The following is a 23,772-nucleotide window of genomic DNA, read 5'->3' on the forward strand; positions in this document are numbered from 1 at the left end:
AAATGGGTGAGTTATATAAAATGTCCCTAGTACAGCTGTCATTAGTGAGGAAATGAGGTGTTTAGACCAAAATTGTTTTTGTACCAAAGACGTAAACATGTTTATTTCTGCTCTAAAGTTGTGCGTTTTAACATGGTGGTCAATGGGGATTGAATCGTTATTGGAGTTAGCCTCAAGTGGCCACTGGAGGAACTGCAGTTATTGGCACTTCCAGATAATAAAGGAGAGGCGACAATGCAATGCAACCCGCTACGATATCCACGCAACGATATGTCGCTTTGTGAGGCTTATAATGGCGAATTTTTGTTGAGTGTCCCCTTGTTATTTAAGACAAAAAGAGAAAGCAGTGAAAGCACAGGTAGAAACAATAACAGCTTTAACCCACTCTTTCATGAAGCCACTGCGAAACTGCAACTGTACTTAAAGGTGGAATGTTTTGTCTTCTTCCTTTTTACAGAAAGTTAACAGTTTCTATCAGTCCCGCCTACAACTGAACCCAACAAACTTGACAATAACAGTATTAAATAAAGAACCGGTGGATCGCATTACACTGGATAGTTGTTTTTATTGCATCCACTGACTGTATCTCCCAATTTAGACGAGGGGAACTGACGCAGATCTCTCTCTCGTGCACGGCGCTGGCTGGGATGCTGTGGAATGGAAACATATCGACCCCCTGGATGGCTCGGTATCGACGGGTGGATGGATTTCAGGAAGTGACCTTGGCTAACTCAGACGAGCACCTGACCAGAGCCCGGCTCATTTTCCCACAGAGCACATCTCTGGCACCAGCTGCCTCTCTCTGAAATCACACTGCGGCTTGTGTGCCTGCGAGAGGTAAACACCGTTCGCTGGACTGAGCTGAGGTCACTGCAGACTGTGGTCGTCCTGAAATGTTGTCATGGATTTAGTAATGGGAGTGTGTTAGCTGTGGGTGTCAAAAGCAATTCATAGAGAGGATTTGAGAGTGGATTATAGTTCTTAGTTGCTCATGAGTAAAGCAATGACTAGCATGAATACTAAACTTAGTCAACAGATTGGAAGTTGGAAATTACTTTGCCTTGATAAAAGCAGAAATTACATGTGCATGATTCCATTTTAATTTGTAGAGGAATATTCAAAATCCCAGTGCATCAGTTGCAATTGCCTGACGGTGAATTGAATTTTGCATCCTGCATTCTAAAAACAATGCTCCCACTATTCTGGAGAATCCCCCAGAATGCACTTTGAGAAGACTTTGGAGGGATTATTTCTTCAACAGGAAGAAGTTTGGATGAAAACTACTCAGAAAATGTTAATTATCCAGAGAAAGAGGAGTGTTGTTTCTGTTCAGAGATCATGCCTCTGGTTTTTCTTTTAATTAACTTTCAAATCCAGTGAGCATCACAAACAAAAGCCCATTAACTTCCATTGTTTTGGAGGCGGAGACTGGAGACTAAACAGACGTTGTGGAAAGAATTTGTGAAGGAAAGCAAATCAAAGTTGTGAAGCTACAGGAAAATACAAAAAATAATGCAAATGTATTTTAACAATGGGTTAGAAGCTGCAGTAGGCAGAATTTATTTGGCATCCTTGTGCACAATCTCCATATTAACATTGTGATATGATGTAATACAAGTGGTTTGGGGGTAAACTAGACATCTGCACCTTTTAAAGCTTTCTAAAGTCTAACCTATTCTGGGAAAAAACAGCCAATCACAAGGATTTTAACCCAGGAAAGTCGATGGTAGGTAAAGAATGTGGTGGTGCAATGGAATAAACAGAGTGGACCTCGAATCTTGTCAAAACATAAGTCAATGTCAACTCTTAGCTTGACTGTTTTTGCACTTGGGCTGCACAGTGGAAATAGTGGTTAGCACTTTTGCCTTACAGCAAGAAGATCCCCGGTTCAAATCCCGGCCTGGGCCTGGGATCTTTCTGCATGGAGTTTGCATGTTATCCCTGTGCATGTGTGGGTTTTCTCTGGGTACTCCGGCTTCCTCCCACAGTCCAAAAATGTGCTGAGGTGAATTGATTACTCTAAATTGCCCGTAGGTGTGAATGTGAGTGTGATTGTCTGTATGTATGTAGCCCTGCGACAGACTAGTGACCTGTCCAGGGTGTCCCCTGCCTTCGCCCGAGTCAGCAGAGATAGGCTCCAGCACCCCCCGTGACCCTAGTGAGGATAAAGCGGTGTATAGAGAATGGATGGATGGATGTTTTTGTACTTATGAAGCTTGTCTGGGGGAGAGTTTTCTAGGAGAGAGAGGAGGTGCAGGAGGATGGTTGTATTTTCTGTAATTTCTACATTTATTTATTTATTTAGCCTCTTCAGATTTTGGCTTACTGCAGCTTTAATTATGATCATTTTAAGCTTTTCCTTTACTTTTAAATGATTGTGGATACTCAATAAAATATCTGTTTTTGTCTAATTTGGATTAACCAACCTTGTACTAATTATTTCTTCGTCACTGTCCCTATAAAGAATGCATTTGGCGGCACGGTGCTGCAGTGGTCACAACCAGAAGGTTCTGGTTTAAATCTGCTTTTGTGGTTGCTTCTGAATCTGGAAAAGTTATATTAAAATGTTCCTATGTTATCCTTTACTCATATAGGAGTTCTGACAAGCAGTTCTGCTTCAGTAAATACATTTAAAATGATGAAAATGCATGTTTCAGATCAGTAGCTTTGGTGCATCTTTAAAAGAGCCCTCATTGGTAGCAGTTCTTTTTGTCCTTCATTGAATAACAATTCCTTCCACAGATCCTGGACCAGCTGCTTCCTCCATTAATTACCCCACAACTGCATAAGAAACAACAGCAGACACAAGTCAGGTGTCAACAAGCATCCCACGGCGCCCCTGCGTGGACATTAATGACATTACATCGTTTTTAAACATGACTTCCAGCTCCCTGTCAATCATCGCTTTAACTCCGCCCATGCAGTGATTGTATTGGTTGACAGCAGGGCGCTGGAGCGTCAATGAGCCAATCATGTGTCTCTGCCTCCTGTTAACAGGGCTCCTGTTCTGGATGTCCCCTCTGTCGCCTGTGATTCTGTTATTTATAGATGCTGGAGGATGCATGGAGCAGAGAAGGAGGAGGTATGGAGGAAGACAGACAAAGGAGGAGGAGGCGGCTGAAGATGATGCTGATGATGATGATGATGAGGAGGAGGAGGAGGAGGAGGAGGCTATAGTCTTGATCTATTGATCTCTCAGACACAGATAGAGGACAGGAGGCCAGTCATTTTCTCAGGGCAGAGTACATATTGATCCAATGATCTTCTCAAACTGCATGTGTCTGATTGATGCTTCTGTTAAAGAGGAAAATGGAGGTTAAGGAGAGGAGGGAATGGAAGAAAGGGGTTATTTCTATTAAAAGCTGTAAAAAGCAATAGGGCAAGGGTCGTGGTTAAGACTGGAGAATGATGAGCTTTGTGATTAAACATGTTTCTGCCCAAATCAAGTTTTAAAATTGCAAATGATTATATCCAGTAAAGATGACAATATTTTGTAAAAACTTAGTGATGCAGGTGAGAAGTGCTTGTATTATTGATGAAACAGTCAATCATGCTTCCAACGCATCCCTTCAAAAATAAAACAAAACATTTCATACAAGTTAAAGGTAATAACTGACAAAAAAAAACCAGCAGGAAGTGTTCATCATAATTTCATGATGAAAAATGTAAACAATAATATTCAGTTTTCCATTTTATAAAACAGAGAAACAAACACAAAAAATTCACTGAAATGCACTGTTTTCAATTTTGCTTCATAAATGATTTAAATAGAAAAGGCATACAAGTTAAAAGTATAAATTGACAAAAAAAAAATAGCAGAAAGTGCTCATCACAATTTCCCAATACAAAGAATTAAACAGTAAATCAGTTTTCTATAATATATAACAGAGAATCACACACATAAAACTCACTGAAACCAGCACTGCTTTGTAATTTTGCTCCATAAATGACTTAAACTATAAGAAATTAATTAATCCTATTTCTTTCTATAGATTGGCTGATGAAGTGACGTGAAAACAAGTTTAATGCTGCATTCTGATTGTATCAAGTGTGCACTGAGGGTCCCATCACATTAGAACTGCGTTAGAACAGTAGAAACCTACAGCTGATCCAAAACGCTGCAGTGAGCATACTGATGGGAGTTTGCAAGAGAGATCATATTTCTCCTATTCTAGTTTCTCTTCATTGACTTTCTGTGAAATGTAGAATAGAATTTAAAATCCTTCTTCTGACATATAAAGCTCTTAACGGCCGATCTCCATCAGATCTTAAAGGCCTGAGAGTACCATATTATCCTAGCAAAACTCTTCGCTCTCAAACTGCAGACTTACCTTTAGTTTCCAGAATTTCTAAAAGCAGAATGGGAGGCAGAGCCTTCAGTTATCAGCTCCTCTGCTGTGGAACCAGCTCCCAGTTTGGGTCCAGGAGGCGGACACCGTCTCTATTTTTAAGACCAGGTTTAAAACCTTCCTTTTTGACAAATCATATAGTTAGGGCTGACTTGGATGACCCTGAGGGGTCAGCTGGAGTCTGTATTTGCACAATTGACTTCTTCTTCTTTGACGCCCCTTAGTTCTGCCTCTAGTTATGCACTGAACCTTTCTCTAACTACCTTTGTATTTACTATATATACCATTATTGCATTGCATTCACTCTGTTTCTCCCTATGTTCTTTCTCTGAGTGTCCCTGGTCCCAGAGCTGGATGCTTCAGAGCTGCGGTTGCTGTCCCACCAAATGGTCTAGTCTCCATCATGTCCACTGTGAGATGCTGCTGCTGACCTTCCTCCAGCCCACTGCTTCCAGCTGCCCATTTCCACCAGTCTACTCGGCATAACCCTTACGATACTTGATATGCTCATCTACACACTGTTTAAATTTTACTACCAGCTATATATGTAGTATATTTATTGCCAGAGCCTTACACCATATCATCAAACTTATGAATCAGTTTCATTGTCGTTCTTGTATGTATCATCTATGTTGCTCTGATCATGCATGTATCCCAGTGTGCGTTGCATGTTTCCTTGTTGCCCACCACTCTACCTCTTCTGTCCCTCTCAACCCACTGGCCAGTGGCAGATGAGTCCCCCCATATAAAAGAGCCGGGTTCTGCTCAAGGTTTCTTCCTGTTAAGAGGTAGTTTTTTTTTTGCCACTGTTACCTTAAGGCTTGCTCTGGTGGTTGAGGCATATGGGTTCTGTGAAGCGTCTTGAGACAATTTGAATTGTAAATGACGCTATAGAAATAAAATTGAAGTGAATAAAACTGCCTTCTTAGTATTGTGCAGGTCAGCCTTGTGCCAAATTGAGCTCTTGGACTTTTTGTCATGTTCCTCAAGCTGCTTCTGAGCAGTTTTTACAGTGTGCTCAGTCCGCAAGTGTATTTAAATTGGGTGGCACATATCGCAGTAACATCCGCATGAATGCCAGGGCCCAAAGGTTTTCCCAGCAGTGTAACAAGATGATCGATTTTATTCACTTCACCTGTCAGTGGTTTTAATGTTGTGACTGATCGGTGTAACTTTAGACGTTAAAGTGGGCAAAATGCACAACAGAAGTATCACTGCAGATAAAACTCAATTTCTCCTGAGTGGGAACAGTCTGTTTCTGGGAGCCGGTGAGGCAGTAAAGCTGATCGTATATAATAATTTAGTCTGTGATACATTACCGTAACTGCTCTGGCTGCACAGGTTCACAGTGAAGGGTCGATGTACACGAGTACCATTCTGCTGCCGAGACTTATGGCCACATTCCTCATTGTTTAGCTTGAAGAGTTCTTTCAGTTCTCTATGTTGTAGTGATGGAAACAGGAGGACTACTGCACATTTTTCAGAATGAGATGTAACCGGCTCTGGCAGTAAAGCTTCTCTGTATCAGTTCAGGAACATTGTGCACATTCAAATACTAAAAACTAAAATAATAAAGCTCTTAGTACTACATTTCATCACATAAGCCTTCTAGTCTGTAAGAAAGGAGCACAGCACAACTGTAGCTGATGATGCAGGACCTGAATTTGTTAATATTGCAATTTAGTGGAGTAAATATCCAAACAGTTTTGCAGAAATAAAAACCTAATGGCATAAACTGAGTCACCTATGATGTCCCTCTGGGTAATCTGGGCTTTCACAAGAAAAATTAGAGAAAATTTGGGAAAGATGTGTTTTTTTATCCATGTAATTAGTCCATATTTATCCTGATCCTTGAGTTGGGAACCAATGACCTGGAATAATAACATTATAAATGTCTTAATAAGCTGTCAACAGCAGGTGTAGTGATGTTCTCATTTAATTATGACAGAACCGATTTTTTACCTTTCCCCCCCTAACGTACCGACTACATATCCCATTGCATCTGTGCTCACACGCATTTTACGCACAGGACAGACAGAGTGGGTCGGGTCTGTGTTTACTTCCGGACTCCGATTTAGACTTCGCTCAGAAAGCAGCAGCTCCAGTGGAGGTTCAGACTGGCAGCTAGCGCGGCAGGCTTCATGACAGAGGTTACCGGGTTGACCAGCGCACATCTCTGCATCCACAGCCCCGCTCGGCGCCCTTGCACACCGGACACCGCGACTCCAAGGCGGACCCCCTGCACACCGCCGCGCCGCTCCCCTCCTGCTCGCCTCCGTTGCTCATAGTCACTCGGATGCTGCACTCCAGCTAACCACACTGATCTGACTGCCGCTTCATGATCCGAGCTAGCTGGGGATCAAAACAAGGACAATCGCTCCAAGTTTAAGCGGCGTCCGCGTCTGACCGGCCGGGATCCAGCAGCTGGGAGAGAGACGGGCCCCAGGGGAAAGCGACAGGACTCGGGTTCCAGAGCGGCAGCCAGGGCAGCGAGGGTGGTGGCAGGATAAACTCGGGGGTTGCCTCCAGCTCCTGGTGGATTTATCCCCTGCCAGCTAACGTTAGCTTCAGCTAGCTCCAAACAGCACCATGGATTGGTTCATGGGGTGAGTACAGACGGCTAACCTGCCCAGCTAGCTCCTATGACAGGTCAACTGCGCAGTCTTTCTGATGCTGGCTGCAAATTTCACTTCTCGGTAGCTGACACCGCAGGGTTCGGCATTAGACAGGTGCACTGTCGCGGTGAATGCTGTCACATTTCCACCCCGACGCCGTTAAATGTGGCTGGGAGCAGGTAGCATGTCGGCTAGCTTAGCTTCGAGGCTGCTAGCTTTGGTAGCGAAGCTGGCGAACCGTCTCAACCAGCCTCACGATAACCAGGGCCAGGCGCTGTTTTATCGGCCTGCGGACATCCAGGCAACGATGGCAGCGCTCAGACGAGGTCGTGATAATAACTCGGGTGGTTTGTGGTAATGATTAACGCGGCAATGGGTTAAAGTTAGCAGCGCGTCAGCCGTGCTAACGCGGCTATGACCGGTTACAGTTTATTTCTCGTGCAAGGTGCGCTGGCCGCTTTGACGGGAGTTAGCAGTCATGCTAACCAACACAGCTCCTGGTGGCACTGATGGTAAAATATCCAACTCCCACACTTGTGAACAGGGCAAACAAACATAGCTGGACGGCATTAGCTCAAGCAAAGGTGTTTCTTTTAAAGGTGGTTTGCGTATTTTGTGCCACCTGACAGAACTTGGTGCTGCTTTATTTTTAGCTTGGGGCTGTCCAAGTCATGGGTTTGACATCTGTCTCAGTGTGACACCTGCTCCACAGTCCAAGTCCAAAGCCATGATCATTGTGTTCAGGATTAATCCAGGACAGCAGTCCAGTCCACCATTGTAGATGTCCTTATTTATTTGACATGCAAATATTAAAGTAGCCTGGTCAAAACCCCAAGTCCTGTTTACCTATAAACAAAAGAGGAATGTCATGAGGATACTGTCTAGTGTGTGTTTACAACTTCTGTGCAATATTCAAGTCTTATCACAGTCACAATTTGGTTTGGACTTGATCTCACTGAACACTAAAGTGCCTAAATTGCTGTGAGGTTGTTTTTTTTTTTTTTTTTGCTGACTGGTTATCAGGTCGGCTGGCTGCAGCACTTTAAACGCAGATCAGTGCTCAGAAAAGGGTGGAGGCCTGTTGTTGAGGGTGTTTCTTCCCATTTCAACAGTCTGGCAGATAGATAACAGTTCCGTCTGTCTGTCGATTTTCCAAACATGAATACCAGTATTGTGTGGCTGTTACCTGTGCCAAGGAACTTTTGTGTTTTTTTTGTCCAACTGGTCTGGCTGTCTGTCAATTAGCTTTAGAGTAATTTGCCAGCTTCTGTGAAATTTGAGGAAGGTTTTATTCAGAGAGCACCACCTTATTGTCACTTAGTTGTGCTGCTCCCAGTCATATCTGATTAACTGGAAGTTTGTAGGTCTGCTTGAACATATATCTATCCCACACCCATGTTCTATCACGGTTAGAAAGCACCTTTTTGTCTAAAATATCACCCAATCTTCGTAAATGGCACAGTTATATCAAGCTGAATAGTGTGTTATTTTTCTGTGCATGTCCTTCCTGGTGCAAACACAGGATTGTACATGTTCATTTTCACATTTTTATTTAGTTTTTTTCCCCCTGGTTTTGCTAACTAGTCCTTCCACTCTCAGTTGTAAATGTGATTTATAGATTTTAAGCCTCCTCTTCCATTTTACCCTACAGAAAATAATTATTTTTGTCGCAACAGTTGGTGCTGTCGGACCTGAACTGGTTTACTCAGTGATCTGTTTGGAATTCAAGAGCAACACCCAGTTGTGGCTTGGTGTTGGAGGAGATGAGGAAAGAGAAAAACTTTGTACGAGTGAAAGCCTCTTCCTGCTTGTTCGTCAAGCTTATCACAAGTGTTATTAAATTCTCCATCTTTCCAAAGCTGTCGAGTCTTTCTCGTGGAGTGACGCCCTTTAAATAAGTTGGTGTCATTTCCTAAAAGCTGTCAAAGAAGGAGGAGTCATGCCTATTTCTGACGAGTGAAACAGGATGTCTAGAGCATGTCGCTGCTGTCAGAGCTCTCTGTTAAACCGTCTTTCTTGCGTTTTGAGAGTTCGTGTTTACCTGCATGTTAAAGGAGCGCTCTGTGTGTATATTGTATGCATGTGGGTGAGGTGTGTGTGTGTGAGCTGAATGCTTTGGAAGCGAGCAGGAGTGCGTCACCGACAGTGTAGCCCATGAATGAGTTAACCAAGCGTGTAATCACTCTGAATACCGACCCACGGTGTAGAACGCCACAGCCAAGACCAATGGACGCAGGAAGTGAGGAGAGAGTGAGCTCCACGACGATGGAGGAAAGGGAGATGTGGTGGCTGATTTGGAGGGAAATGTGCAGATGAAGAGAAAGCATGACAAGGGAATGAGAAGAGACAAATGAGGGAAAGGCTCAGTGACCTAAAAGGACAGAGGAATGGGACTTTTTTTTTTTTTTGAGCCAAAGACGGGAAAGGATGTAGGAAGAGGATATGAATGCTTCTGATGGAATGGTTGATTAGGGAGAAGAATGGAGGAAATTAGCAGGTGAAGGGAATGGGTGGTGTTCTTTATAGGAAGGGTGAAGCTCCACAGGGATTCAAGTGGAGCTCTGGAACAGATGACAAGCCCATGATAGCCTACTAATGGTGTTCTAAGATGGGTGACACTTTCACCAGAAAAGATGTTTTTTCTTTTCTTCTGTGGTTTCAGCAGGAAGCTACAAATAACACTTCTTGGTACTGGTGTGTGCAGATACCTGCTGAAAACGTGAGCCTAAATGCGCCTGTGAAGTAGAAGATCCAGTCTGTTGGCGTGCAGTCAGTGTTATTTTGGACAGAGAGTATTATTTCAGAGCTGAATGACCTCATCTGTCCGGATTCAGAGTCAGACAGGACGTTAAATCACCGGGGAGATGCACGACGCCTAAATGTGTCTTTTCCTGCTGGGTGAAATGGGCAGGCTTTGACAGATGTTTAATCCCCTTGCTTTTGAGTGATGGCTTGGTAATGCTGAACGAAGAGCGAGAGAATGGAAACGACGGCAGCTCAGTGGAGCCCTGCTTTAGGCTGCCCGACCCGACCGAGAGTCAGATTTAATGTACACTTAGCTGGCACTGCATCACCTGTGTCTTAATGGTATAAAGGCAGCATAGCATCGTTCTGCACTGCTGCAGTAAAGCAAGTAATAACATTAAAGATTCCAGTAATATCGCACCTGCTTTGTGTATCCTCTTAGGCATGACTTTGATTGTTTTATGTCGGGTTCTCTTGTTTACAAAGATAATTGGTTCAGCAAAATAAAAAACCTCTGTTGTACTGCATTATACCTCGATATTTTAGTTTTTTAGCCCAAACTCTCAGATGTGTTTGGGTTTGGTTACAAAATAAAACCACATAATGTTCTACAAATTCAACAGCCCCACGAACTACGGCCACCAAAACATATGCTTCATTGATTTTAAGAGTTTATTACAATACATTCCTGTGATATCTTTAAACAGAAGTTATTTCCTCAAAATAAGGCTTGAACATTAGCTATATTTTAGAAGTGGAAGTATGGAGAAAAAAAAATCCATATGACATTGAGTATGACTTCATTCAGATGGATTTATGAAAAATGTGTCCTTGAACTGTCCTCTGCTGCAGTTTGGATGCAACCTGTCTTGCCGGTCTGCTATAATTGTTAAAAAATGTATAAAAATGAGTGAAGACAGTGTCAGGTGATAGCAGATAGAGAAGGGGAATTCATATGATCCCTTTATAGACTAAACTTCCTCTGATTGTCTATTTGTAATGATTTGTCTCACCGCTGTATCTCACATACAACAAACAAGTGTCTTCTGGTGTCTGTTCTCACGTTGTCGGTATTTGTGCGTTTTCTCAACCGTTGTGTCACCTGTGAAGTTTTTTGTGTTAAACTTCTCATTACTCCAGCAAGTAGACAATTGTTGTGTAAATGCGAAGATGGCACAACTCTGAAGAGGTTGGAAGAAGGTGGATGTAGATCATGAAGACTGTCTCTGAGTTTGAGATAAATTTCTGTTGTAGTGTTTGATAATATTAAGAGTAGTACAGTGGATGGATGCAGCTCCTGGAGTTTGGTTTCCTGTGATAACACCACTAATTTTTTCTGTTATTGATTCGCCATCGCTAACGTATTGTATATTCACGCACATAACTTTCCTGTTTAAACATCAGGTCATTAATAGCTGCTTCCTTGGAAAAACAGAAACACCAAAAGCATATGACTGCATAGAATTTTTGTAGCTACCAGATGGAGTGCTGCATCTACTGACTGAGCTCTGAAGATGGCTGAAGCTCGAGATGAAACTTAATAGAAACTAGGGATGTGCAGGACCAGTCGTTTAACCGTCTACTCATTTATTAAACGTTTAGTATTTTACTAGTCGGTTAAACGCTGCATTAAGCATCATGCACCTTGTTCTTCGCACCTCTGCCTCGGCTTCTTTGTAAACAGACTGAGTAGCCAGGGAGAGAATTGCTCCTCCTCCCCTCACATGCACACGTAGCAGGGGGCGGGGCCACACAGTTTGGGGAAGAAACTTTGGAAAGGTAAAGTGGGAAGATGGCGATGCTCCCGCGTAAGAAAATCAGCACCGTTTGGCAGTATTTTGACGTAGCAGATGACAACAGGGTCGCCTGTCAGCTATGTAAGCAGAAACTCGCTTATAACCACTCTACCAGAGCTTTTGTTCCAACCAGACGCTGTGATGCTCACCGCACAGCAAACATTACACAACTGATTTGTGAAATGACTGCCCGCGATATGCTGCCGCTGTCTTTTGTTGAAGGCAAAGGCTTTGAAAAGTTAATGCAGTATATCGAGCCTGAATACACGGTGCTGACTCGCAAAACATGTGTATTAAGTTGCAAGTTTTCTGGCTTTATAGACTAGTCGCAAATAAAATTTGCGACTAGTCAGTGGGGAAATTAGTCGCAATTCCCATCCCTAATAGAAACTGCTGCTTGATTTCAGCAATTTTGATGAAGCCACATCAGAATATTAGAATAATTTTTCTATAAAAATGTGTCCAAGATATATCCCATGGGCTTCAAAAGTCCCTCAATTGTATATTGACCTAAATCATGAGCAGTGATCATATCCTATAGTATCATACATTATCCAGCATTGTGTATTTTAACACTTTGCACTGTAGGTGAATTTCTTGGAACCTTAATCCAAAGATAAAGACTTTAAAATGGTGTATGCTTAAAAACATCCACCCATCCATTCTCTATACACCGCTTTATCCCCACTAGGGTCGCGGGGGGTGCTGGAGTCTATCCCAGCTGACTCGGGTGAAGGCAGGGGACACCCTGGACAGGTCACCAGTCTGTCACAGGGCCACATATACAGACAGACAGTCACACTCACATTCACACCTACGGGCAATTTAGAGTAATCAATTCACCTCAGCACATTTTTGAACTGTGGGAGGAAGCCGGGGTGCCCGGAGAAAACCCACACATGCACAGGGAGAACATGCAAACTCCATGCAGAGAGATCCCGGGCTCAGGCCGGGATTTGAACCGGGGATATTCTTGCTGCAAGGCAAAAGTGCTAACCACTACTCTACTGTGCAGCCCATGCTTAATATTAATGCAAAAATGCCTTTCAGTCTCCTTTCAATCTCCTATTGCCTTGTTTGCATATCAACTGATTTTTACATTCAGTCCTGAAACTCTGTGTGTTTGAATAGTGTCCCTTGTATCTTTATGACTTGGTCTGTGTGCATATGTGGATACAGATGCAACCCTGTCCTCATTCAACCCCAGTACCTTATTTCCATCTCCACCAGTCATATGGAAAACACACACACACACGAGAGCACGCAGTCTCAGCCCAGGTGGCTGTTTCTGCTGCTCGCACCGCAGATGCCGTTCTGATAATAGGCTGTGACAGATGAGCAGACATCATCTTAAAGCAGTCACCTGCTCGAGAATAGAAACCAACCGGCGCTGTCGCTGTGTTTCTCGCTTTAGACTCGTCTGGCGTCAGACTCTGCTGTCTATTTCCTGCTTTACAATCACCCGCAGTGTTTCTCTGGTGCTCTCTTTGGTTATGAGGTCTGACCTGAGGGCTGTCAGCTTACCAGAAGGTCACAGCGTCCGTCTGGCAACGAGCTGTTTGCTGTCTTTTTACTCCTGTTGGCCTTCTTCTTCAGCTCTATTAAGAATCAATTTATTATGTCTGGCACTTAAGTTGCTTTACAGCTATGCAGCCGAGGCCAAGGTTTTTAAGACCAACAAACGTAGCCAAATCTTTAATAACAGTGCTGTTTGTAGCCTTGTACCTTGACACACTTTGGCTCAACGCAGCATCAGACGCTGAACAAAATGGTACCAAGGTTCACAGCAGTTGTTTGGCAGAATTGACATCCTCTGACTGATGGCTTTAGTTGCTTTAATTATTCATAAACTGTTTCAAGTCATTCACCCGGTAAAGGACTTACCTGCCCTGGAATTGAGGTAGTTGTGGAGGCCTGAGCTTTTCTGTCTTGTTTCTGAAAACTGATTTTGATTTAAAGATGAAACAATTAATCTATTCATTTAACAATCAACAGAAAACTAATTGATTAATGATTGACAGCTGATTTTTAATGCAAATACGCTAAACAATCCCAGATTTAGCTGCTCAGGAATGAAGAATGGTTGCTTCTGTGATAATAAATTAAACATCTTTTGGCAATGTGACCTTAGATTTTAGGAAACTATAAAGGATGCTTTCCGCAATTTGTATGTTTTTTTTGTTTTTTTGCCATTTTACAGCTCTCACAATAATAAGTAATGATAGTAATCATTGCTATAGTCATTTTTTTCTACTATGAATGCATATGCTCTTATTTTAGTGAAGTATCTCAGTGATTCTTAAAACTTTAGATGGATGTTGACTCCATTATAATTCAGTTGAACTGCATATATCAAAATGAGGGTATTTTTTTCCACCTGTGTTTACCTGCAAGGAGAGAAAATGTTTGGAACATCCCTTTAATACGGAGCAATTTTGTGAGTGCAACACCATCGAGAACTAGGGCATCATACGGGATGGTTTAGCTGCTTCTTCACACAGAATCCAAAAGAACAATTCAAAATTTCCAATTGTATTTTATGCAATAAACTGTACAATTAATAATATTTAGTGATCACTGTGTCTCAGCTTCCAGTTCAGGTCCACTTTACCCTGTTTTTTTGCAGCTGGGTCGTGTCCTCGGGCTCAGCATCGGGCATTTCATCAGGCTATTCTGACATCATGTGCCTCTGTGCTGAGGTTTGTTTATTCCCCAGAAAGGACATTTTAGTCACTTTCAACCCTTCGACACACTCTGTCTTTCACTCACTGGCTCAGTTTGTCTCTCTCTCTCTATCTGTCTCTCTCTCTCCTTTTAATTCTCTCCCCCCCTCTCGGGACGCTGATGTGTAGAGACGTTTGCGTGCTTGGCTGCTGCCTGAGCTGGACTGTTCAGCCGCAGAGAGCGAGGCAGCGTTGAACAGGCCGGGGGCAGCCTCGGCTCGCTGTGAGATATGCTTAACAACCAAAGCTAGCAGGGTGTTAGCTGCATGCAGATCTGAGCATGTAGCTGGAAAGCCTATATGCTGAGTAACCTCACACAGGCTCTATCGTGCTGTTTTTGCCTCACGTGTCTTTGGTGAGCAAAGCGGAGCTGAAAGGGCAGAGCCGAAACAAACAAGTCCTCCTGCTCCCTCTCTGACATTAACCCGCTTCCTTGACTTTTGGCGGTGTTGACTACTCATCAAGGCTGCGTCCTTATTTTGGGTCAACAGTAGCAGATTCCTCTTCTTCCATGGCAGCACAACGGAGCGAAAAGCAAAGCAGCACCATAAAAGCCCAGCTGTCGTAGTTCAGAGGTGTCGATGACTTCAGGTTTCACAGGAACCTAGAGAAAGTGGTTGATCTAGTAGCAGCCACAACTAGCAGTCGCTGCACAAGTGTTTCCCGTCAGCACAGAGAGAGGTGTTGTCTGTCTGATTCCCCTCTGATGGCATAGAACAACAAATCTGAGGTTAGCTGGTTACAATATTGTGTCATCACATTGCATTGCTCTCTAGTGCTTAAAGAAAAGGCTGGAGTAAATCTAAAGTGAGCTTTTCCCAGTCTGGAAGACACAATACTGTATCATAGTGTTTTTAGGACCTCAGTGTGCATCATTGAGGGAGATATAAAGGCTCTATTGAACGCCTTTCGAGGAGGCAAATCGCCTGAATACAAGAACACACACATTCACACTCCTGAAGAAATACTGCTGCATTCTCTGGGTTGTCTCTTAATACGCCACTCCACTTCCCTATCTTCCCTTCCCTGTCTGAGAGGCAGGGACAGGGAGAGGCCCAGAAATGAACGCGATACCAGAATGACTCGGCAGTTTGCCTTTCACTGAATATGCATAAGTGGATAAGTGAGGAATCCAAATGCACGCGCGGCTCTATTAAGCACTTTCGCGAGCACTTGAGATGGAAACTCTTGCTAGGTGGGGCTTTTTTTTTTTTTTTGCCCTTTTTGCCAATATGTCCGAGTGAAGATGAGGTTTCAAAAGCCTCAGGACAGTATGTGCTGTGTGAGTACTGTGCAACTGAATACTACGGTGGATCAAGAGGCGGGAAATGAAACCCGACTCAATACCTGGAGCTGGCTGCGCTTGTGAAGATTCTCCACCCACTCAGATGGGTCCTGACCTGTTCAAAAGCTCGAATGGCTGCGCTTCACACCGTCAACTGCACTGATTGCTGACATTTAACCATCAGCTACTGATACATATGGTGCGGGAACGACTCAGGAGCTGCTGAGACAGATTTTATAGATAAATTTTTGCTCCTGCTTTCGCTTTAAAGGCGCTCTGCTCAGTCGGGTGACGCTGTTGTGTTCAGCTCCTGGGGTGTCTGTCTGTGTGTGCGTTGCCTCTATTTCACTTGGCAGGAGAGTGGCACCATGCTGCGGCTGTGTTTACTCTTTCATAACGCTCTGGGCAGCCCTGCCCAGCGCACACAACTGGCACTGTCAACGGATGGAGAGGGAGAAAGAGAACAGAGGAGACTGACAGAGGGCAGGAACAGTCGTGACTAATCAGCTGCTCTCTCGCTCCTTCCCCCTGCTATCTCTTGTTGTTGGTCAAAACGGAACATTTTCTCCCAAAGCATGTTATTTCATTTCGGGCCAGCGCTACCACACACATCCTGGACTTCGCCAGCTCTCCCACTAGCAGGCCTGGCCTCGGAGCAGCTACTGTTCTGTCAGAGAGTATCATAGTCACAGAGTGCTGCCGGCTAGAGCTGTCTTAAGATCAGCTAAAATAAGGTAAACCCCCTGCAGCAGGATTTAGGCTCGTTGTTGCCATCCACCCACACGGGACGCCCTGCAGAGCAGTTAGCTGCATGATTGAAGTCTTCCTGATTCATTTCTGGCTACAGAGTACAATTAATGACACCTTTCCTCTTGACATAGGGGCGTATTTTTCCTTTCTGTTTACGTGTTTTAGTTGCATTTCCCAAGAAATCAGACGAGCATGACATTTCTGTCATTGCATTTTATCGTAAGATATCATCCTCTGAATGTTTTGATGTGAATCTCTGGACGATGCTAGATGAAGTGGCACAGTTTTATCAGGCACACACATTTTCTGTGTCAGTAAACAAGCCTCATTACCCTGCAGAGTCTCAACGGGGCGTCTCCCCTATTGATCAGCCTCGTAGTTTTGAGCTGATAAGAAGAAATTGAGCTGCTGATACGTGTTCAGCTGCTTAATTAAAATCAGCTCAATCATAAAAGCGACCTAATTGCATTGTCTAGTTGGTAACCCTGTTTTTCTATCTTATATCCCCAAGCCTGAGCCCTTTTTATTTGAAAAACTGTGATTTTCTTGTTACCCAAATTTGCATGTTATTGTAAAATCCAACAAGAAGTTCTGATCGGTAGTGTTATCTACTAGCCTAGTCGCACTAGACAACCCACGGCAACAAATTTAATTCTCTGCCAGGGTGGGTCTAGTTACCCTCCATAAGGCTCGAGGCTGGATTCTCCTAAAACTGGCCGACGAATCACCATGAAGTGTAGAGTCAGAACGACGATTCTGACAGAAACAACCGGAAACAACTAGCCTAGCCGCACTAGACAACACACGGCAATGAATTTAATTCTCTGCCAGGGTCAACAACAAAAACGACAACAGTCGTTGAGCTCCATTAGCACCGACTCTGAATAATCTTTCTGTTAAAATGTCTGTAATATACTTGAGCTTCACCCATTGACTGTATAAATAAGGCTTCACCGAACTACCGCATCCTCTGATTTCTGGCGCTCTAGGAGCCTATTCGTTGCGCTGATTGGTTGTATACCTACCCAATTGCTGCAGAGTGATTTGATAGACAACCTTTTAGCCCGCCTCCCCCCCTGTTGAGCGTGCCTAGACCCTTGTGCCTTCAGAACATGGGTCTAGCGTGACTAGGCTAGTTATCTACTGTACTTTTCACCAAATTCTATCTGTGTAGAAGTAGTTAGGACACCAAAAGGACAAATGATGTAACTTTTTTGACTTGGCGAAGTAGGGGAAAATTCAGGATTTGAAATGTAAAATGGGGAGACGGAGTAGGAGAGCAGTGCAAATCGATAAAAGGGGACAGAGGACAGAGGAAGTGAGGGCAGCTGATAAGAAGGAGAGCAGTATAGAGAGTGCGAGGGAAGAAGGGAAACGATAGTGCAGAGGCGATAGGTGAGATATTGAGATAAATGGGAAGCGGCGACGTGGGTCATAGAGCTAGATTAGAAACAGCAGAGGTCTGCAATAGAGGACAGAGAGGGAGATTTAACAGCAGGGGCCCGAGCCGCCAGTGACGGAGAGAGAAATGCAGTTTGGAGCTGCTGTGTGCAGGTCAGAAATGGAGAGAGATCCAGCAGAGGGTCTGAGAGATAAAACTGCACTGCAAAGCTACTGTCTCTGGATCCAGCCTTGACTGCTTCTAACCTTAAAACTGAGATTGGAGTGTCTGTAGGGGCCCAGATGGATGTTCAGTGTTAGACTTTCTCGAAACATTCTTTAAACAATTTGTATTGCCACCTTTTTGCATTTATCTTGCTAAATGCAGGGCTGCAATTTCTTTTTTTTTTTTAATTAAAATGAGAGTTTTTTTTTTGTTTGGAGTCACTATACGGACACTTTACATGTGGCTTTGGAGTTACTAAAAACTGAAAAATCACCTTCGCCTCGTGTCCAAACTTGTGATTTGATGACTCGGGTGTATTATGCTGCTCCACCAGAGAGCGTTTTATCGCGTCTCGATCATATTTATTGTGTTCATTTATTGTGCTTTAGAAATATGTATTTGACAATATTTGTGAGCTTAAGGCATGACGTCAAACAAACTGCCACGATGACTGTTTTGATTTTGACTCCACTTATATGGATGCTGCTGCATAAACTACCCGTTTTTAGATTTCTCCCGAGTGAGCTGTAGAAAGTCGCTTATAGAAGATGTGATTGTTTGTTTATATTTGCCTCAACGTCAAACATTCAACCACTCCAACATTCAACCAGTGAGACCTAATTTGTCTTGGAAGAAGAGGCCTTTAATTCTGGATGATCTTATTTATTTTTCGCTATAATGTGGTCGGCACCCTCAGGCGACATTTCAGCTGATTGGTGAGCTGCTAAATCTGTGCAGAGCCGGTGGGCTCCTGGTGTTGGTGTAAGCTAGCTGGGTTTGTCCTTGGTGGCTGAGGCTAGGCCGGTCTGAACTATAATTGGATTAGAGAGCTCTATGTTGCATCAGGCGAGGCGAGGCGAGTACACGCACACATACACTGTGAAAGCACACATACACTCTGAAAGCACACACGCCTCGGGGAGCCAAGTTCATCTCAGGAGTCCAGGCTATACTCCTCCCCTGCCTCATTTTTCCTCTCAAACGTTCCTCTCTCCTCAGCATCCCCCGATTTTCTTTATCCCCCTTTAATCAACGATCCATCCCTTCCCCTCTGGCGCTTGTAGGTGTGTGGAAATATGTGTTTTTTTTGTACGAGCATGTTGATGTTTGTGCACATGTATATGGATCATCCCCGTGCCACGGATACCCACTCTAAATGGGATTACAGGAGTAGCATGTGGGAGAATAAAGGCCAGGAAAAAGAAAGAGGAACGTAGTCAAGTGCAGATGAGTCCTCATACTGAACATGATAGATGCACACATGAAGCTGGGCTGCCTGGAGAAAGCAGGGAGAGAGCTGCTCTTGACCTTTTTACAATAGTGAGCTTCCTGTTTGGCAGCATTGGACAGGAGGTGGAAGGTGATGTCATGCATCCTGAGCGCCTCTTTTACCCTTCTTAACCGGTTGGTGTGCACAGTCTTAATCTGCGAAGAGTTTATTTCACTTTACCGAGAACAGAAATAGAGCTCATATTAAGTTGTGCTCATTTCTTTAAACTCACTTAATGTTAACTCGGAACTGTGCGTCTCTTATTGTATTAATTTGTCCGTCTCACATTGTGGCTCTTTCATGTGATTGTGTGTCCTGGAAGTGCCACATTGAACAAATGAGGAGGGGAAGGATAAATTCCAAGGATGTCAACACGAGGGGTGCAGCGAATTATCAGCACTGTGGGCAAAAATCCTTCACCAAATTACCTGCCAATGAATTCAATCGTTGATTTGTTGCTGATGTGATTATGTGTGTGTTTTGTGCTGACTCTGAATGCTCTGACATTTAGGCATTCCTGCTTATTGGGGTGAAGTGTGCCACTGCCTGATGTGCTACATAAAAGCCTGGACTGGAGGCCAACTGATTATTGGGACTAATATTCCAATCGTCGTTATTTTTATCAACTGATTCCTGCTAAAATAAATTAAATGTGGTAAGAAATGACCTGTACACATCACAAGTAGTAGCCAGTCAACACTGAAAGCTTGTATGATACATTTATGGAGTGGAGAAGCTCTGGTGAGTGGAGCTTTCGAAATTCAGGTAGCTGTTAAAAAACACCTCAATTTTACACAAGCATGTCAGATTTCATGTTACACTGAAAATGCCTGAATGATTCGCTTTGTTGCAGTGATATGAAGTAAACTAGTATTGTTCTTGTACCAATAAATATATCCTTAAGTGATGCTAGTGCAGTTAGAGCTTATTTTGTCTACCACATGCTAATGATGCTAGGCTAATGCTATCAGTAGCACACTTGCTGTCAACCCTCCAAAGTTCCTAAAGTAAAAAGTTTCCTCCTAAAGTAAAATTGTTTAACTGACAGACATGTTTTCTAAGCAGAAGAAGAACCCATATGAGCCTGCTTACAGCCTTAGATCTCCAGGTGGATCCTTCTGGTCGTTCCAAAGTCGAGGCTTAAATCTAAAGGTGACTGAGCGTTCTCCATCAGGACCTCGACTTTGGAACGACCTGCCTGAGGACATAAGGCTTGCAGAGTCGTTAACTTCTTTTAAATCACTTCTGAAAACCCACTTTTATAGACTAGCATTTATGTGAGGTTTACTTTTAGCATTTAGTTTTAGTGTTGTGTCATGTCCTGTTTATTTTAGATGTTCTCTCTTGTTTTATTTTACTTTTAGCGGCCTGGTTCTTTAGTGTGACGTCATGTCTTTAACTTATGTAATTATCTTTTTTTCACTTTTAATTTTAACCCTCAATCTTATTCTTTAATTTTCAAACTGCCTAGTTCCCTTGTTTGAGTTGCGTGTCAATCTAGCTAGTTATTCATTTTATTTATTGTCATTATTGCCATTTAGTTTTAATTGACTGCTCTGACTTGTCTCCTATATCTTGTTCGATTGTCTCTGTGTTTTCATGTTTTAACTCTCAAAGCACTTCTTAAGGGTGCTATATAAATAAAATTATTATTATTTTCACACATCGGGAAATTAGCTACTTTCACACTGGATAAGGTGATGCCAACTTAGTTTTGCTAAGTTAGGAGGCAGCTACAGTTAAAGGTGAACAAGTAACAAATGTAGCTTTTAAGATATGGGCCTTTAATGGGTAAAAAAGTGACAGAACTGCAAAAAAATAAGAAAACAGAATACTTGATCTCATGGTAAACAGAGGAGAGCTTGTTGGCATTTGGGGTTTTGTGGACATTTAACAAATTTTAACCATATTAAAGCTGGATTTTGTTGTGTTGTAGTGGCAATTCTCATAAACACACAAGAGTGTTACACAACCAGCATCTTTACTGTCCTTATCGTTAATTAACGGATGCCTTAAACAAGCTAAATTTAAAGCTGGTAGTCACATATATTTTCTCTTTGTCTACCATTATCAGTAAACATCGCTGAGTGATCTTGCCCAATAGTGCAAGTACCAGGAAACAAAATAAAAGACTTATCTAGATGGAACAAAGTGTCTTTATCTTACAGTCTGGCCTGTCAAAGAAAACACTGCATGAAAAGGTTGCAGATGATACTTATCACTGTAGCGTATTAGTGTATATGTGTGTTTTCTTGAGGTTAGCAGGTTAAGCTTAAGAGACCAGCATCACTGATGACACCAAATTTCAGCAAACTATGGGAAGCGATAGGAGAGGAAAAAGAATATCCTTTTTGTCAGTGGTTCTGCCTTCTTGCTTCACATGTTTTTGTGCGTACATGTATGTGTGTTGACACTCATACAGCACATGTGGATGAGGTTGGGGCGGGAAATTAAACAGCGGAGAGGCAGTTCGTAAGATTAGAGGGAGACAGTGATAGAGCAGGCTTAATGGCTGACAGGCCAGCATAGCAGCCATATGTTTCACATGTGTCTGCTGACAACCCAGCCGTGTTGCTCTGATCCACCCATATGGCCTGTACATCTCTTTGACTAGTGAGGAAGGGATTGGACAGCAAGTAGCAGAGGTAGGAGGAGGAGGGTGTTTCTGTGATGTGGCTGGTCTCAAAACAACTGTATAATTGATGCAAAACACCCAAATCCACACCCAGCCAAGAGCTGAGCCTGTGTCACCTATGAACAAAGAAGATTTACAGGGCATTATTGATTAATTTCAGTCTTTAATCTAAGGGGCTCTTGCTTTTGTTGCTTGAAAGACATCTGTTGTTGTAGCTACATCAACAGATCTACAAATCTAACAGGGATGTGTTGTGGACAGCTTGCTAAACATGAACATGTGAGGTTGTGAGTGGATTGCAAGCCAGCTCCACGAGGTGCTTCACATCTATAAAAGGATGTGGAGGAGGGAGATGCTTCTGAGGGGAAGAGTTTGGCTTGAAATGAAGGCCGAGGGAGAGAATGGAGAGGGAGCTGGTGCTTGATTTCCGCTGCTGGGTTACCGTCACTGTATGGGAGCTGCTGACGGGGATCCCAGGAGCAAGGATGAGAAGCTCAAGGCCGGACACAACACAAAAACACAAGGCACACAACATTGTATGTGAGCCCCATAAGGCCCCTGATATCCCCCTGAGGAAGTGTGTGTGTAAACACGGATAAGTCTGATTGACTGAAGGCTTATAGAGGCCACACTGGGGTACGTACTTAGTCCGTGTGCTGTCTTCCCTAAAAACACTGCACTTCATGGTAATACAGTCAGGGTCTGCATGTGCAGCCTGACATGGTGTCACAACACCGGCCTTTTCTTCTCTGACGTGTTCTCCAGTTGTAGACATGTTAAACATGACCTTTCTAAACGCCTTTTTAATCACCGGTGGTCTCTGAGCTGGACGACTCGTGATGAATGGTAACACTGAGCCAACAGCCTGTTAGCAGAGAGCTGGGTTACACGCTCATTGAGCTAAAGACTGGCTGTGAAACGCAGGGTATTATCGACGGGCCAGGAGGGGTGGAGTGGGCTTGACCAGCAGCTCACTTTGCCACAGTTTAATCCAGGAAGCCAGGCAGAGGAAGGAAGGGCTCCGACTCAATCAGGATGAGATTTTTGTTAAAATATAAAACATATTGCAAGTTCTGGTGGGGGAGACATTTTCACTGCAAGAATAATAAACTGACGCACCTCTATAAAGAAACAGCATCACTATGACTAGAAATTGAACTTAGAAATGTATTTTGTGCACCTTTACACACTGATAGTACTATAAAACATAAAAATAGAGCCAGATGAAAATTTAATTTCTTTCATTACTTGAATTGAAAATACCTGGAATCAACATGCACAATATTTTTCCAAGTGCAGACCAGTGTGATCAGTCCTGAAAAAAACGGTGGCTCTATACTATAATAATGATAGTAATTGGTTTCCGTACTTGTCTCTTTTATCTACTTCGTAGAAACACACCCCGTTAAGCTGAGTTTCTGGCTGCTTGGTCCATTATTTAGGGCTTGGTCAATCAATATTTGATCAAAAATTTCCTTTATCTAAAGAGAGAAACATTTTTATAACCCTATGCCATATTTCTTTAATGAAAAAAGGGTTAAACATGTTCCTAAACCAAGGTGTTGACAAAATAGCTCATTTGTCTCAACAATTAAAAAATATTTTACGCACTCAAAGCGATCATTAGATTTCATGGTTCAGGTTTCTTGATTTCTAAAAACAAAGGTGTGAATTACATGTAGTAATCCAAGCCAAGAATCTCTGTGTTTTAAGACGGTTCGACCTTCTCCGTCTTTCCTGTCTCGTCTTTTATCTCCACTTTCTCATCTTCTGCTTGCTGTCTGAGCCCAGTGGTTTCCTACCTGCAGTAAAGCCTCACACTGGAAGCCACAGTGGACTGAGTCATACATCAGGGGGAGTGTTCAGAGCCCAACTGCCTACTAGAGATTAGAGGTGAGAGGAGTGTAGTGCTGATTTATTGCCAGCCGTTAGCTGGTTAAATGAGGCTAAGTGAGCCAGCCAGCTCAGGGAGGTGAGATGGAAGAGATTAGCCTACAT

General features: G+C 43.1%; 1 protein-coding gene across 1 annotated transcript in view; it reads left to right on the forward strand.

Moving 5' to 3' along the window:
* Positions 1–6,402: 6,402 nt before the first annotated feature.
* The window catches only part of mob2a (MOB kinase activator 2a), a 74,294-nt gene continuing 56,924 nt past the window's right edge, over positions 6,403–23,772 (forward strand). The window contains exon 1 of the mRNA XM_051952812.1: positions 6,403–6,955. Within this exon, the coding sequence (XP_051808772.1) occupies positions 6,939–6,955 (17 nt within the window). The 5' untranslated portion in view covers positions 6,403–6,938. The remainder of the gene's footprint in view (positions 6,956–23,772) is intronic.

Source organism: Acanthochromis polyacanthus, chromosome 8 (genome assembly GCF_021347895.1).
Source record: "Acanthochromis polyacanthus isolate Apoly-LR-REF ecotype Palm Island chromosome 8, KAUST_Apoly_ChrSc, whole genome shotgun sequence".
Taxonomy (NCBI): Eukaryota; Metazoa; Chordata; class Actinopteri; family Pomacentridae; genus Acanthochromis; species Acanthochromis polyacanthus.